Source organism: Lycorma delicatula, chromosome 8, assembly GCF_047948215.1.
Source record: "Lycorma delicatula isolate Av1 chromosome 8, ASM4794821v1, whole genome shotgun sequence".
Taxonomy (NCBI): Eukaryota; Metazoa; Arthropoda; class Insecta; order Hemiptera; family Fulgoridae; genus Lycorma; species Lycorma delicatula.
The window spans coordinates 24,230,057-24,244,127 of NC_134462.1; the positions used below are offsets into that span (position 1 = coordinate 24,230,057).

The 14,071-nt window shown below is 30.3% G+C and overlaps 1 protein-coding gene across 1 annotated transcript; it reads left to right on the forward strand.

The window, feature by feature from the left end:
- The first annotated feature begins 4,187 nt into the window (after positions 1–4,187).
- Positions 4,188–13,475, forward strand: LOC142329157 (putative fatty acyl-CoA reductase CG8306). Its single transcript, XM_075373507.1, has 4 exons — positions 4,188–4,401; positions 4,525–5,600; positions 10,346–10,579; positions 13,281–13,475. Exons 1-4 carry the CDS (start codon positions 4,188–4,190, stop codon positions 13,473–13,475), a joined length of 1,719 nt encoding a protein of 572 aa, XP_075229622.1.
- The last annotated feature ends 596 nt before the right edge of the window (positions 13,476–14,071 follow it).

A 14,071-nucleotide genomic window follows, 5' to 3' on the forward strand; every position in this document is an offset into this window, starting at 1 on the left:
ACCGACTTTTTTTTTAATATTCAATGATCGTGGTAAACACGAATAGTCACGTTAATAAACACGTTATCGTGGTAAATACATAACAATCATCGTGTTAAAAACAACAATAAATGCCAAGATTATTGACTCTTGAATGCTCGTCATCTTTTTATATACGACATAATTACCAGGGATTAAAATAACAACGAATCGGAGCCGCGTTTTATAAACCGGTTCTCACACAAACCCCGAAGTTATACGTTTATGCTGTCTAATTTTGGTTTTATAATCTTTATACAAAATAATGTACGACAAAAGATTTTTTAATGGAAATATAACATACCTACGATATGGTCAGCGGGCAATGAGCTTTACAGTAACATCGGTAAAGTATAATACGAGTTTTAATGTATTCTTATATTGTTTTAGTATAGTTCTAACATTCTGTTTAATTTGGAAAACGACTATGATATCTTGCGACGCAACAAGCAGCTTTAATATTCTAATTACGTTTATGTAAAAAAAAAAATTATATATATACATTATGCATATACTAGGCAGTTAGAAAACCATTTGCTCGCTAGCCGTCGACAGTAGAGAAAATGGCTGCTACGGGAAGCGAGAAGTCGTTTTGTGTGTTAGAATTTCACTTGTCAAAGTCTGTAATTTCTGTGCAACGTGCGTTTCGGTTGAAATTTCATAAGGAGCCACCAAGTGACAATTCAATTCGTGCATGGTATAAACAATTCAGTGAAACTGGTTGCTTGTGCAAGCGAAAATCAACTGGTCGTCCATCAACCTCAGAAGTCAATGTCGAACGTGTGCGTGCAAGTTTCATTCGCAGCTCGTCAAAATCGAGTGCAACTGCAGGCAAGTAGGAATTCCGAAAACAACAGTGTGAATAGTTCTCAGTAAACGTTTATTATGCAAACCGTACCATCTTTAATTAATCCAGCGTCTTTCTGATGGAGATAAAATACGTAGGCTCGATTTTTGTTTACAATTACAGATGTTGTTAAAAGATGTTGTTAGATGAAGGTTTTCTAAACAAGATAAATTTCAGCGAAGAAGCTACTTTCCATATTAGCGGCAAAATAAACCGTCATAACTTGCTAGTTTGGGGAACTGAAAATCCACACGCTTATGTGGAACACATTCAGGACTCTCTGAAAGTAAACGTTTTTTGTGCGAGCTCTCGTGTGGCAGTGTATGGGCCGTTCGTTTTTATGGATATGTTACAATTATAGCTTATGCCTCAGCTACTCAACAACTTCATTTTCCAGCAAGATAGTTGTCCTGTCCATTTTCATAACGAGTTCGACAGTACCTTAACACAACATTACCTCGGCGCTGGTTAGGACGCGCGTCTGAAGAAGACCAACACATTATGCTGTGGCCACCAAGATCACCAGACCTCACGCCATGTGATTTCTTTCTCTGGGGTTACGTGAAAGATAAGGTCATGCGAGATTGGTATCCCACCAATGCCGCACGATATCGCTGAGCTAAAGGATCGCATAATCAGTGCAACCAACTCTATCGAAAATGACATGTTAGAATGAGTTTGGCAAGAGCTTTATTGTTGATGTGTGCCGTGTCACCAGAGGAGCACATATTGAACATTTATAGATTTTAACAAAAACTGTTGAGTCCCTGCATAACCTCATATAACTTTCATTTAGGTAAGTGAAATACTTTTTTTGGTACATAATTTTTGTAACGCCTAAGAACATTATGAAACGCCCTATATTATATATATATATAATATATATAATATAATATATATATATATATATATATATATAATATAATTTAGCCTTTCCAAAATAGCTCTATCACCGAAGTTGAAAACTTATACCATCTGGACCCAAAGAGAGATCACCTCACTTTCTCATGCATTGGCACTCCTTTATTCAGTATATTTTTAAATAAAACTATAAAGAAAAACTTGCACAAGTTGTTTAAAAAATTGAGCATATTTCACTAGACTCTCGCTTCAATTGTTAAAAAATCATTATCAATAAGACATTAATGAAAAATAATTATAAATAATCAAAAAAGTCAAAGTATAAACAAAAATAACACTTATGAAGAGTTAAAAAAAATCTGCTTGCATTCATAAAATATAGGTTCTACTATGAATTAAGAACGTTTTGTTGAAAATAGAAGATAAAATCCATCCTCTTGAATAATCGTTTGAATAAGACATGATGCAAGCAAGAGGGACCTGCTTCAGGACAGATGCAGATGACCATATAATTATTTATAAAAACAAGCAAAAAAATGATATCAAAAAAATCAGTGCATCAAATAACAGAATTTATAATAAATAATATCATTGAGACACTGAGAAAATCTTCTTCTGGTGAACCTTCACAATGGACATGTGTAATCTTGGCATTTCTTATTTTTGATGCAGCTACTCAGAACAGATTACTTTATATTCAATATACATACATCCAAGGATGTAACCAGTGTAATCCTGAACCATTTTTCAGCTATATTATTATATTATTTCTTCTATATTATTGTTTCTTCTTCCTACACATTTCCTTCCTCAGATCTTCTGTATTATTAGACATAATATTGCATACTTTGTTCTTAGGATTACATAACTAAATTACGAGCTACCTGAACTTAATTCTTCAATAATTTCTACATTTAGCCCAATTAAAAAAAAATCCTATTATTGACATAAAGGGAACGTAAACTATAATTTTATAGTTACATAGGTTTTCTTTACAGCTGATGTACTTTTGATTGTCGATTGCTGTTATTGTCATGTGAAGTACTGATAAATGTATTTTTAACCCATAGATAAATATTGAAAATAGATGAGTTATAAAATTTTATATTAAAAATAAATCATAAGATTTATGAAACTTATTGACATTTACCTCATTCTGTTATCTGTTTTCTCTTTAAACTATTTAAATTCTAGAAAGAAATCATTTGTACCCAACCTGATCTGTTGAAATACATTCCGTGAAAATTAACCGAAAAAAGAGTAAATAAAAACCATTCTACAAAATATGATGTAGTTATAAAAAGAAGAAACATAAATGCTGAAAAATATTTTTGACAACATATGTAAAGTACTGAGCTGGTAAACAGGATTACCAAGTTCTTTTTTACAATTTGTCAAATAGTATTCAGGTTATGTAAAAACCTTTGTACTCTAAAAAAAGTTTTATAATCATTGTTATATAAGCAATGATTTAGTATAACTAACATAAATCATAGTTCATCTAATACAAATGAAACTAATGCAGCTTTCATGAGTCCAAAAGAAACTAGAGATCGGTAGAGACTTTTTATAGAGTTTTTACTGATTTATTTAATTAGGTTTCAAATGGTTCTTGCTAGCTTTCATGACTTAACTATCAAATCACATGATTGCTCTCTGTAGATGGCACGAGAATTGCATATACATGGCAAATTTACATATTGCATGCATATTATATGACAAATTGCCAACAAGTTTTCTGACAAAGTTTAGTGGATAAAGTGAATTGTAAATAGATATTCTTTAAGCAAGTACTTTCTGAGAGATGGCTAACCATTTACATGACTTAATTCTGATATGCTAATCCGCAGTTTTTTTTAAAAATAAAGCTTGTTGAAAGTGTAGAAAAATATTAGTTTTACAAAAATACTCACTACATTCTACATTTCTCTTTTTCATGAGGTTATGTGGCCTGATCTAAACGTTGCTTTATCTACTCCTGAAGAAGTTGTATCATGGTTTTCCAGTAAAATACTAAAATTATGTCGATTCAATTTTTTTCTTATTTATGTCTGCTGAGGCATTTGCATCGGTGGTATCTCGACTGAGGCCTGTGAGATATAAATAATTAGAGGGTCTAAAAACGACCTCCAGTAAAGCCCCTCAGAGCTCGGAATGGAGGGGATGATGTGGCAACTGGAATTGCCACAAGGTGGGTGTCTTACCCCAGGGTTGGGATGGTTCTCTTCAAGATTCAAGATTGTAAAATTTTGCTAACCTATTAAAAAGCTGAATTGAGACTAAATAACAAAGATTTCTTAGTGTTTAGGTCACCTCTGAGGTAATTCATGTTTCCCTTGAGTAAAAACTGTAAACATAAAATTAAATGCAATTATAGCTAAGATTTTTGCTGGTAAATGAAAATTAATTCTCATATAATATTTGTTCTTTGTTTACAGTTACACCCAGGAAGAAAATGTCAATGGATATACCACACTGTTTTGCTAATGCAAATGTGCTTATTACTGGTGCAACAGGATTTCTTGGTTTATGTTTAATAGAAAAATTATTAAGATCTCTGCCAGATATCGGTACAATTTACATATTAATTAGATCAAAGAAAAATAAAAGCGTTCACATGAGATTAACTGATTTGCTTCTAAATAAAATATTTAACACTTTAAAAGAACGTAAAGGTATTACCCCATTCCATAAAATAGTCCCAGTTTCTGGTGACATAAGTCAGAAGGGCCTAGGTTTAAATGCTGAAGATGCGGATACACTTGTGAAAAATGTTAACTTTTTATTTCATTGTGCAGCAAATTTAAATTTTAATGAGGATTTAAGAAGTGCAATTCATATTAATGTATTGGGTACCAGACGAATAGTTGAGTTATGTAAAAAGATAGAAAACTTAAAAGCATTAATTCATGTGTCAAGTGCGTATGTCAATTCTGATAGAAAAGATGTTAAAGAGATTATTTACCCGATATCCAATAATGCAGATAAAATAATAGGTCTAATAGATGACTTGGATGATGCATCTATAGATCAAATAACTCCTGTTATTTTAGATAGGCATCCAAATACATATACCTTTACTAAAGCCCTTGCAGAACGTGAAATAATTTCAGCAAAGAATTCATTTCCAACAGCTATCATTCGTCCAAGTATGATAACAGGTGCTTGGAAAGAACCTGTTCCTGGATGGACAGTCAGTAAAAATGGACCTCAAGGTTTTTTGATGGCGGCAGCTAAAGGTATAGTTCGAAGGCTTCCCGTCAATAAACATATAATATATGATTATATTCCAGTCGATATTGTTGTAAATGAAATGATTTCATCTGCTTGGTACATCAGCAAAAACTCACCAAAAGAGACTATGATTTATCATTGTACAACAAGCACATATAAACCGTTCAAATGGTTAACAATTGAGAAAGAAATACCTAATTTATTGCATAACTATCCTTTACAGAGTGCAATATGGTATCCGACATTAAAATTAATATCATCTATGAAACTTTTTCAAATATCTGCATTTATATTCCACATGATTCCAGCATATTTTCTAGATATTCTATCTCGAATAAATGGACAAAAACCAGTTTTTGTTAAATTACATAAAAATATAAATAGATCTTTAAAACAGCTTTCACCATTTATTTTTAATGAATGGAAATTTGATAACACAAACAGTTTAATTCTGCACCGATCATTAACATCCACTGATAAAGAAATTTTTGGAATCGACTTAAAAGATTTGGTTTGGAGTGCATATTTTAATAATCTTGCTTTAGGTGTTCGCCAGTATTTAAATAATGAAAGTATAGATACGTTACCGGCAGCAAAAAAGAAAGATGCCAATTTATGGATATTAAATATGGTTGTTCAAGTATTTGTAATACATGCAGTTTGTTTCCTTCTCTGCGCTTTCTCTGGTACCACATTAATTAATAGTTTATGGATTATCCCATTAATTGTATTCCTCTTTAATATAATTTAAATTATTTTACCTACATGTTTTTCTTTTTTATTTAATATTCATATACTTAAAAAATATAAAAAACTTTTCCTATTTCTTACGTTTTTTAAGTCCACTGTATTCATATAAATAATTCTGGTTATTGTATTTTTATTTGCAATTAAAGTACAATATACACTATGAATACTGTTAATACTCTATTTACTTATGATTTACTAATATAACTAGCTGACTGAATAATCCCATGGTAAATTAAATTAAACTTTTAAATCAATGAGATGTTCAAAATATTTAATACTTTAGTGTGGAAGTTGTGAGCACAATATGTCAAATCCAGACAAACATCTACCTAAAATATCTACAACATAACAAACCTGAATTGAAGATTGTACATAAAAATAGCATTGCATAAGAAAATAATTAACGATGAGATGTTTAGTTTTGTTCCTAATTCTGTACAATCCTAGCAGTTAGTTTGGTCTATAGAATATTTTGAAGGGATAAAATGTTTAATTGTTTTACAAATATCTTACAAATTATTGATTTAAAAAAAGGAATAGAAAGTAGTTATCAAACATTCTTTAAGTTTAGTTTAGTTTATAAAATTATTTGAAAATTTGGTTTTACTCTATCAAAACTGCATACATAATCAATAATTTTGCTCAATAATCTATCTGCAGTTTTAGTTTTTATAACATTATATGATTTTGGGGGCAGAAATCTGGATAACATATTTTTTCTTGATATCGCCAGGTAAACTTGAATCTTGGGCATATGATATGGAAATGGAATTTTGTAGCATATGAAAAATGCCATACCTAACTGGGATTTAAACTTGGGACTGCTAGATGAAAAGCCGAGATGCTACTACAAATTCTTTCACAAGTTGTAACATGAAAACAAATTGTTTCTAGACATAAGTTATTTTTTTTTTTTTTTATTGAGAGGAATAAACTATAATAAACGTAAAAAAACACCTGAGAATGAACTTTGAAAATGTATGCGCACACACATTCTCAAAGTGTCCTAGAAGATGTTGATCAAAACATTTATAATGAATGAATGTTTATTATCTCAATTCATTTTCACTCAGTTCATCATTTAATATAATTTTTTTTTCAATAAACACTGAATTGAACAAAATTAACAAAATTTTGGTGAACATGCACCCAATTTTTTGACAAAATACACAGGTTTAAAAATTTACCTTTTAAAATTGAAAATGGAAACCATTAGAACATTTTAATTATTAATAGCCATATAGCCATGTAAATATTAGTTTTACCAAGTTATGTTCCATTAGATAAAATTTTAATTTATTGTGAAAAAAAAATTGTCCTAGGCAATTGATTTATTGTCCCAGACAATTTTCTTTATTTGTCCAGATTGGAAAATGAAGTGAGATAAGGTATTTGTTCACATGAACTTTTATTATTCTGAAGTCCTAAATCATCCCTTAAGTTTGACCAATATCACTTGGAACACTCTGTAGAGTGAACATATATATATATATATATATATATATATATATATATATACACGTAATTAATGCCAATCAACATTTACTTTTATTTGTCAAACTTCTAATCAACAAAGATGTATTAATGTTAACTGATATTTGTATTATTTGGACATTTTTTATATTTGTTTTATCTAATTTAATTACTTGTACTAAAATTATATCTCTAAATTTGATCTGCATTAGAATATGTTAACTGTAATTAATCTATAAACTTGAAATTTAATGACATCATAATGAAGGAAAATTAGTTTCCCTATATAACAGCAACTGTCATGTAGCTAGTTAATGAACAGTTTGCCATCAGTCTAAGCTATTAAAAGGAAAATAAATTGTATACACAACAGTAATTATAAAAAAGTAGTACCAATTGAAAAATATATATTTATAAAGTTTGACAAGGTACAAAAATTTAAGCATTAACTTCTCACATACCAAAAAAAAGGTCAGGTTGACAGAAAAGTTTTTAAGCATTATTAATTTTTTTGAGCAACTCAAAATTTTGGGTTCTGTAATTTTTTTATTCTTGATGTTTTCAAGTCACAATTTTATAACATGAACGTGTGTTGACATTTATTATTCTTCTACCTATAGAACAGGTGCAATCATGACATTAAACTGATTAGTATAATGGCACTGAAATTGATGTTACTACTGATCATTGTTATTAAAAAAATTTCCAAAAAGATGCTTTGCAAAATTGCACCCCAGCACAAAAAATGATCTAAATAACTAGTGGCTAAATGGGTATAGTGTGTCATTAGTAGCCCCTTTCACCACAAGGAGCACTAGTATAGCTGCTATAGTCATCTGCTATGTAATAACGTCACAGGTGAGTGGTAGAATTAAATAAATGAATAATATTAAAAGTATAAAAAAGTATTTAAAGTGGTTGCTAGTACTGCCACATCTACACGAATGAAATACAGTACACTCTCACACTTTAGTTAGAATCTTTGAATTAAATAAACAAAAAGTACATTTAAATAAAATAATAAATATTTTAAATAGAATTGTGTTTGTAAGCAATGCATCAGAAAAAAGCTGCGTGACAGGAAAGTTCTACAACTGTGTTGCCAGCTTTTTTAAATTTAATGTTGCTGGGGAACTGTTAAGAGTGATTTCTTAAAATTGGTCTAAAAATAATTTTCTTGAGATATCAGGATTGTTCATAATTTTCCATTAGAAAATTTGTGTGCCTATTTGAACATTTACCCGAAATTCATATTATATGAAAGAAGAAAGCGCAAATGAGCATAGGAATAATGCCACAATTATTAAGAACATTTTTTAAAGGAGTATATGTTGTAATAATAAAAAACTGACCTGAGTTAGAGTTGTTAGAGTTAGTTGTTTCATTAGATGATACAATGCAATAATATTGACCCAACAAAAATTTTGTTATCATATTGCGAGACACAATAGAGTCACAGTTTTAGATCGAAACATCATCATGCCTGCTACTAATAAATTATATTTACATCTTTTGTATATAAAAAACCAAAGAATTACTAAAAGGTTCTGGTTACACCTAATAATTAAAATCAGATGTCTGGAAGGTACATTCTAAACTTAATTTGAAAAGTTGGAAAAGATTTATCCACTTTTTCAAAAATGGAAAAATATCAAAGTATCACTGAATCTAACCCCCAAAAAAGTTACCTAAAGGAATAATAAAAAGTGTAAGGAAAATATACAAATAGGACATTCATCCTTTAGGACATCCCTTTATACCATGGTATTATTTAAAAATAAAATTCTTTTTTTTAAATCTATTTAATCCAACAAAAAATACAGAAGAATTACAGTTCATTGTAAAATGTAGTATTTTCTATCAAATACTCTAATGTAAGCAATAACATTTTCAAATGATGTGAACAATAAAAAAAAGATCATTTCTTAATAAATTTATTTTACTTAATACTACATGAAACAAAAAACAAATCCTACTTTATAAAGCAATAACCATGGCTATCAATCTATCATAATGATAAATATTAAGAAATATTGAAACACTCTGAATACAATGAATATATGTATATAAATATTATTTGTATAAACTCATAATTGTTACAAGTTTTTGATTTTCTCTAATACATTATGCATTTCATAAAGGTATTGTAAACATAAAAGCTGTTCATTATTTGCTTTTACACACAGAAAACTATTTACTAATATTTCAAATAGCTGGAAACAATCTTAAGTGCTAATAAAAACTAAAACAACTATTGATAAAATATATAAAAATAAGAGCGTTTATTGATATGAAATGTACACTTAACCAAAAATAATCATCCTGCCACAATTAGGTAAGAAACAAGTTTAGTTAATCAACTAAATACTGGTTTTTAATGTAGCTTATCTTTTTTTTTAATAAAACATTAGTAACAACATAAACTACATTAAAAACTATTTTATTACATAAAATTTCAAGGTGTATATATATATATATATATATATATATATATATATATATTATAAAATAAAAAAATTTAAAAGATTGCTTAATTATTAGACAAATGCCAAAATAATTATTTTCAAATATGAAGTAAAAACAATTGTTTCAACTGTTATAAATTATAATTTTTCATTATTATAGATTATTATACACTATCAGAGACTTAGGAGATAGAAAACTACAACATATGCTGATAACACTTTATTTTCCAAACTTCTGCATATCAAAGCTGAGTTATGAATTACAACCGAGTATAAATACATTTTGTAAAAAAAAGAAGCAGAAAAACAAAGTTTCACTTTAGTCTAGAGTACATGTATACATACTACACTTTGTGAATATAGATTGCCTATTTGCTGAATAATGTTGGAACTTACAGAAAACCTTAAGAAGGGGAGGCATTTAAAATTTTCCTTAGAATTCAAGATGGAGACTCTAAAATGTAACATCTGAAATTTCTTATATTGTCTAATCATGAGATGTTTGGTGTCATTTCCACATGAGTTTAGCTCATACTAACTAAATATGTGGGTAATCCGACAGCATTATATGCTTTTCATAAAGTTTTATAAAGTTAATATGAATTTAACAAAAATCTTAGGGAGTGAACAGAATAATTTTGCATCTTTTTATAATTCATTCTAATTTGTTTTGTTTTTCTCTTTCAGATTTTGTTAGTACAACTTAGATAATGTCAGGAAAATATACAAAAAACTGAAAATAGTGGCTACTGAGTCTCTAAAGATACCAGCACCATCAAGAGTGACTGACTGGTCAAAGTGCCAATTGACTGATCAAAGTTGTTTGTGCCAACAAAACAAAAATGTTATGCATCCATCTCGCAACAACAATGTTGCATTGCACAATAAGGGGTCTGTATTGGCCAAGAGTATTGAAAGTTTCATCATTTGGGTGAGCTTCAATCATTCATAAATTTTGAGGGTGTAGATGAAGGAGAAGGAATCAATGGCACATTTATAACTTGTCAGGCAAAGTGGCACAAAGCATATTCCCTGAAATATAATTCTAATCAGCTAAAAAAAACCAATTTAAAAATGAAATCTTTTGCTGAACCATCTTGTTCAGGTACAGGTGATATTACTAGATCAGCTGTTCCTCCAGTTAACATATTCACAGATATATGTTCCTTGTTTAGGCATGGAAAACTATGGAATCAACCATTGTAACAGGTAATGAACTTTGAAGTTGAGTCTCAACTTAGAGGTGCAGCAACATCAAAAACACTATCAATACTTGCTCCAAGAGATTTTTAGCAATAAGTAAAATATTCACAAGCAGTGTATTAATAAATATATGAATTCATCACAGCCAAGAGCTATACAGACAAAAGCAATCTGATAAGTAAAGGTATTGCATTTGCAGAACTAGCATCATATATTCAGGAAAAACTTGACAGAAAAAAAGAGGATTTCATTTTCAACATGCCTGATCTTGGTCAAATGTACAATGAGAGGCTCAACCAACTCTTTAAGTTTAGATGACGTGATTGTGTTAAATCCCACACATCTCCCTTGCGAGAAAGAATTGAAGTGCACTTCCTCCACTTATTTGTATAGAAGCTGGAAAAGAATACCAACTTACTTGCGTAAAGACTAATTTCTTAAATTTTGTGCATATACATAGAAAATTATGATGCATATGCTGCCACTTGCATGAAATTCTTCAGTAGTCAGAGAAAATAAATTTCAACAATTTTTTTTTATCTTCGGGAGTTTCAGAACAATTCTCAAGAAAAATTTATATCACCTGTATTGCTCACCATTTTTCAAGAAAAGTATAGCATAACACAACCGTTGCTGACAATTACTCAGCTTACACTCTTCAATCATAATGAAGGAATAACTAAAGGTGATATTGTATGCAATAAAAAGCATCACAACCCTCCATTGTCAAGAATACCAACTTACTTGCGTTAAGACTAATTTCTTAAATTTTGTGCATATACATAGAAAATTATGATGCATATGCTGCCACTTGCATGAAATTCTTCAGTAGTCAGAGAAAATAAATTTCAACAATTTTTTTTTATCTTCGGGAGTTTCAGAACAATTCTCAAGAAAAATTTATATCACCTGTATTGCTCACCATTTTTCAAGAAAAGTATAGCATAACACAACCGTTGCTGACAATTACTCAGCTTACACTCTTCAATCATAATGAAGGAATAACTAAAGGTGATATTGTATGCAATAAAAAGCATCACAACCTTCCATTGTCACTGTATATTGGTCTATGGTCAGACAAGAGACAATCAGCTATTGATGAATTATAATACCACCTTGGAACATCTGTGTCATTAAACCAGATATATGAACTAACGTCAAGCAAATCAGTTGTCAATTGAGCAATTGAAGAAGGCATCATATGGCTTTCAAATCTACGATGTGGTATCTTCGTAGTTGAAACATATGATAACATCAACCATAATCCAAGCAATACTATCTGTAAGGGATCTTTCCATGGAACAAGTAAGTATCTCTGTTTTTCAGATGACAAGCTTTGAAAATCCTGAAGAGATAGGGACTAAAAGAACTTCATTCATGGATGTAAATAAACAATCATAGACTTTGCCTGAACTTCCAGACAATTTAACCATAGTTAAGCCAGTTAACCTTCTCACAAAGAACCTAGATTTCCACAATATGATACTGCTATTACAAAAATGATGCCTCCTCATTCATCAGACTTTCGTAACAAAGAAAACTGGTTTGAAAACAGAAAATATCATGGACAATTACCATGACGGTTACAATGATTAGAAACATTTCATGGGCTGCTTTTTATGCAAGTCATACTGAAGATGTTTATCCAGCAATCAACCCTACTGCCTCTTTCTCAAGAAAATTTCTCATCGGTTTCCATGATATATTATGCTCTTGATGTTTTGAGAATTGTGACCATGCTTTTAAATATCGAGGCCCTTTTAAATATGGATGGACCAACTATTGTACATCACAGCAAAATTGATTCAGTCGAACTAACCTATAAACCTTGTGAAACCATCATGTTAGCACTATTTCAAGTGGATCAGGCATTTCTATGTATCATTGGACAATTGCTGAATTCTAGAGGGTGGGTTAGGACTACTAAAAATTCTGGAATTGCAACAGCTGCATGTGCAGAGGGTGAAAGTTATGTCTGTTACCAAAGATAGAGCTATGCTAAAAAAATTAAAAAACAGCAACTGCCTTGTAAATATTGCTCCAGGAGACATATGAAGAAGATAAACAAGGTGAAATAATTATGCAAAATTGGATTAACCAGCAGGAAACTGACTTCGCTGACTTTCAAATTTTGGTTTCTTGTACTCAAGCTTATTACTACGTTGTTTTCATTGTCCATTCAATAAGAGACGCAAATTATGATCAATTTATAAATTGTCTCTAACACATGCTGCTGTGGTTTTTTGTGTTTAATCGTGCACATTATTTACGCTGGATGCATATTTTTGTAAAGGATCTAGAGGAACCTACTGTCATAGGAATTCATGAAGAGTTTCAGAAAGGAAATTTTGTCATGCGCAAAACCTCTCGGCTATTCTCCTCTTTTGGTGTTGATCAGGTTCATGAACAAAACAATTGTGTTGTTAAAGGTGACAGTGGGTCTTATTGAAGATCCAGTCACACTTCATCAGTGGTTGGCTTCTGGGCTTGAAGTGTGCAAGTTACTGAATGAATTCATTTCTGTAGAATATGAAACTTCAAACAGACATCATGAACAATATGAAGAGGATACCAGAATATGTTTAGGGATGTCATCAAAGCAATTAAAAAGTTTTTGTAATTAGGAAATTCATTTTTAGAAAATATTGATGATCTTATTACAATCAACAGCAGAGTGATAGTAATAAGGAAGGTGTCAATAACTTAAACACACTGGAAGTTGAAAGATGTGTGTGAGATATTTGTAAAACAAAAGGTTCATTGATAAATGTAAACAGTCTTTCAACCACTGGAAAAAGGAGTGTAAAATCTTTATAACAGAACCTTCAAAATTTGCACAAGAAGTAAAATGAAGCACACAGATGAACAGCTTTTCTCTAAATTATTTATTACTTGTAATATGATGAAGATGGATATGAATGTGTTTTTGCCTACGAAAATCTTCATTGTCTATATGTAGAAACTTGCTTACATAAAAGAGCGACATAACAAATATTCTAGCAAACTGATAGAACCCATTGAATTCTGTGGACATTCCGATGGCACTGTATTTGATTTTTCAGCACTGATACATTGTGTGAATCCATTATTTTTTAAAACATTTGGAAAATATTATAAATAAGGATTCCAGGACTCTTTGTTATGAAATTTGCTACTTTTCTTCTAGATCCATTGATTTAATTTGGGACAGATATGCTGTTAACAGCCTGGAGTATGGGAT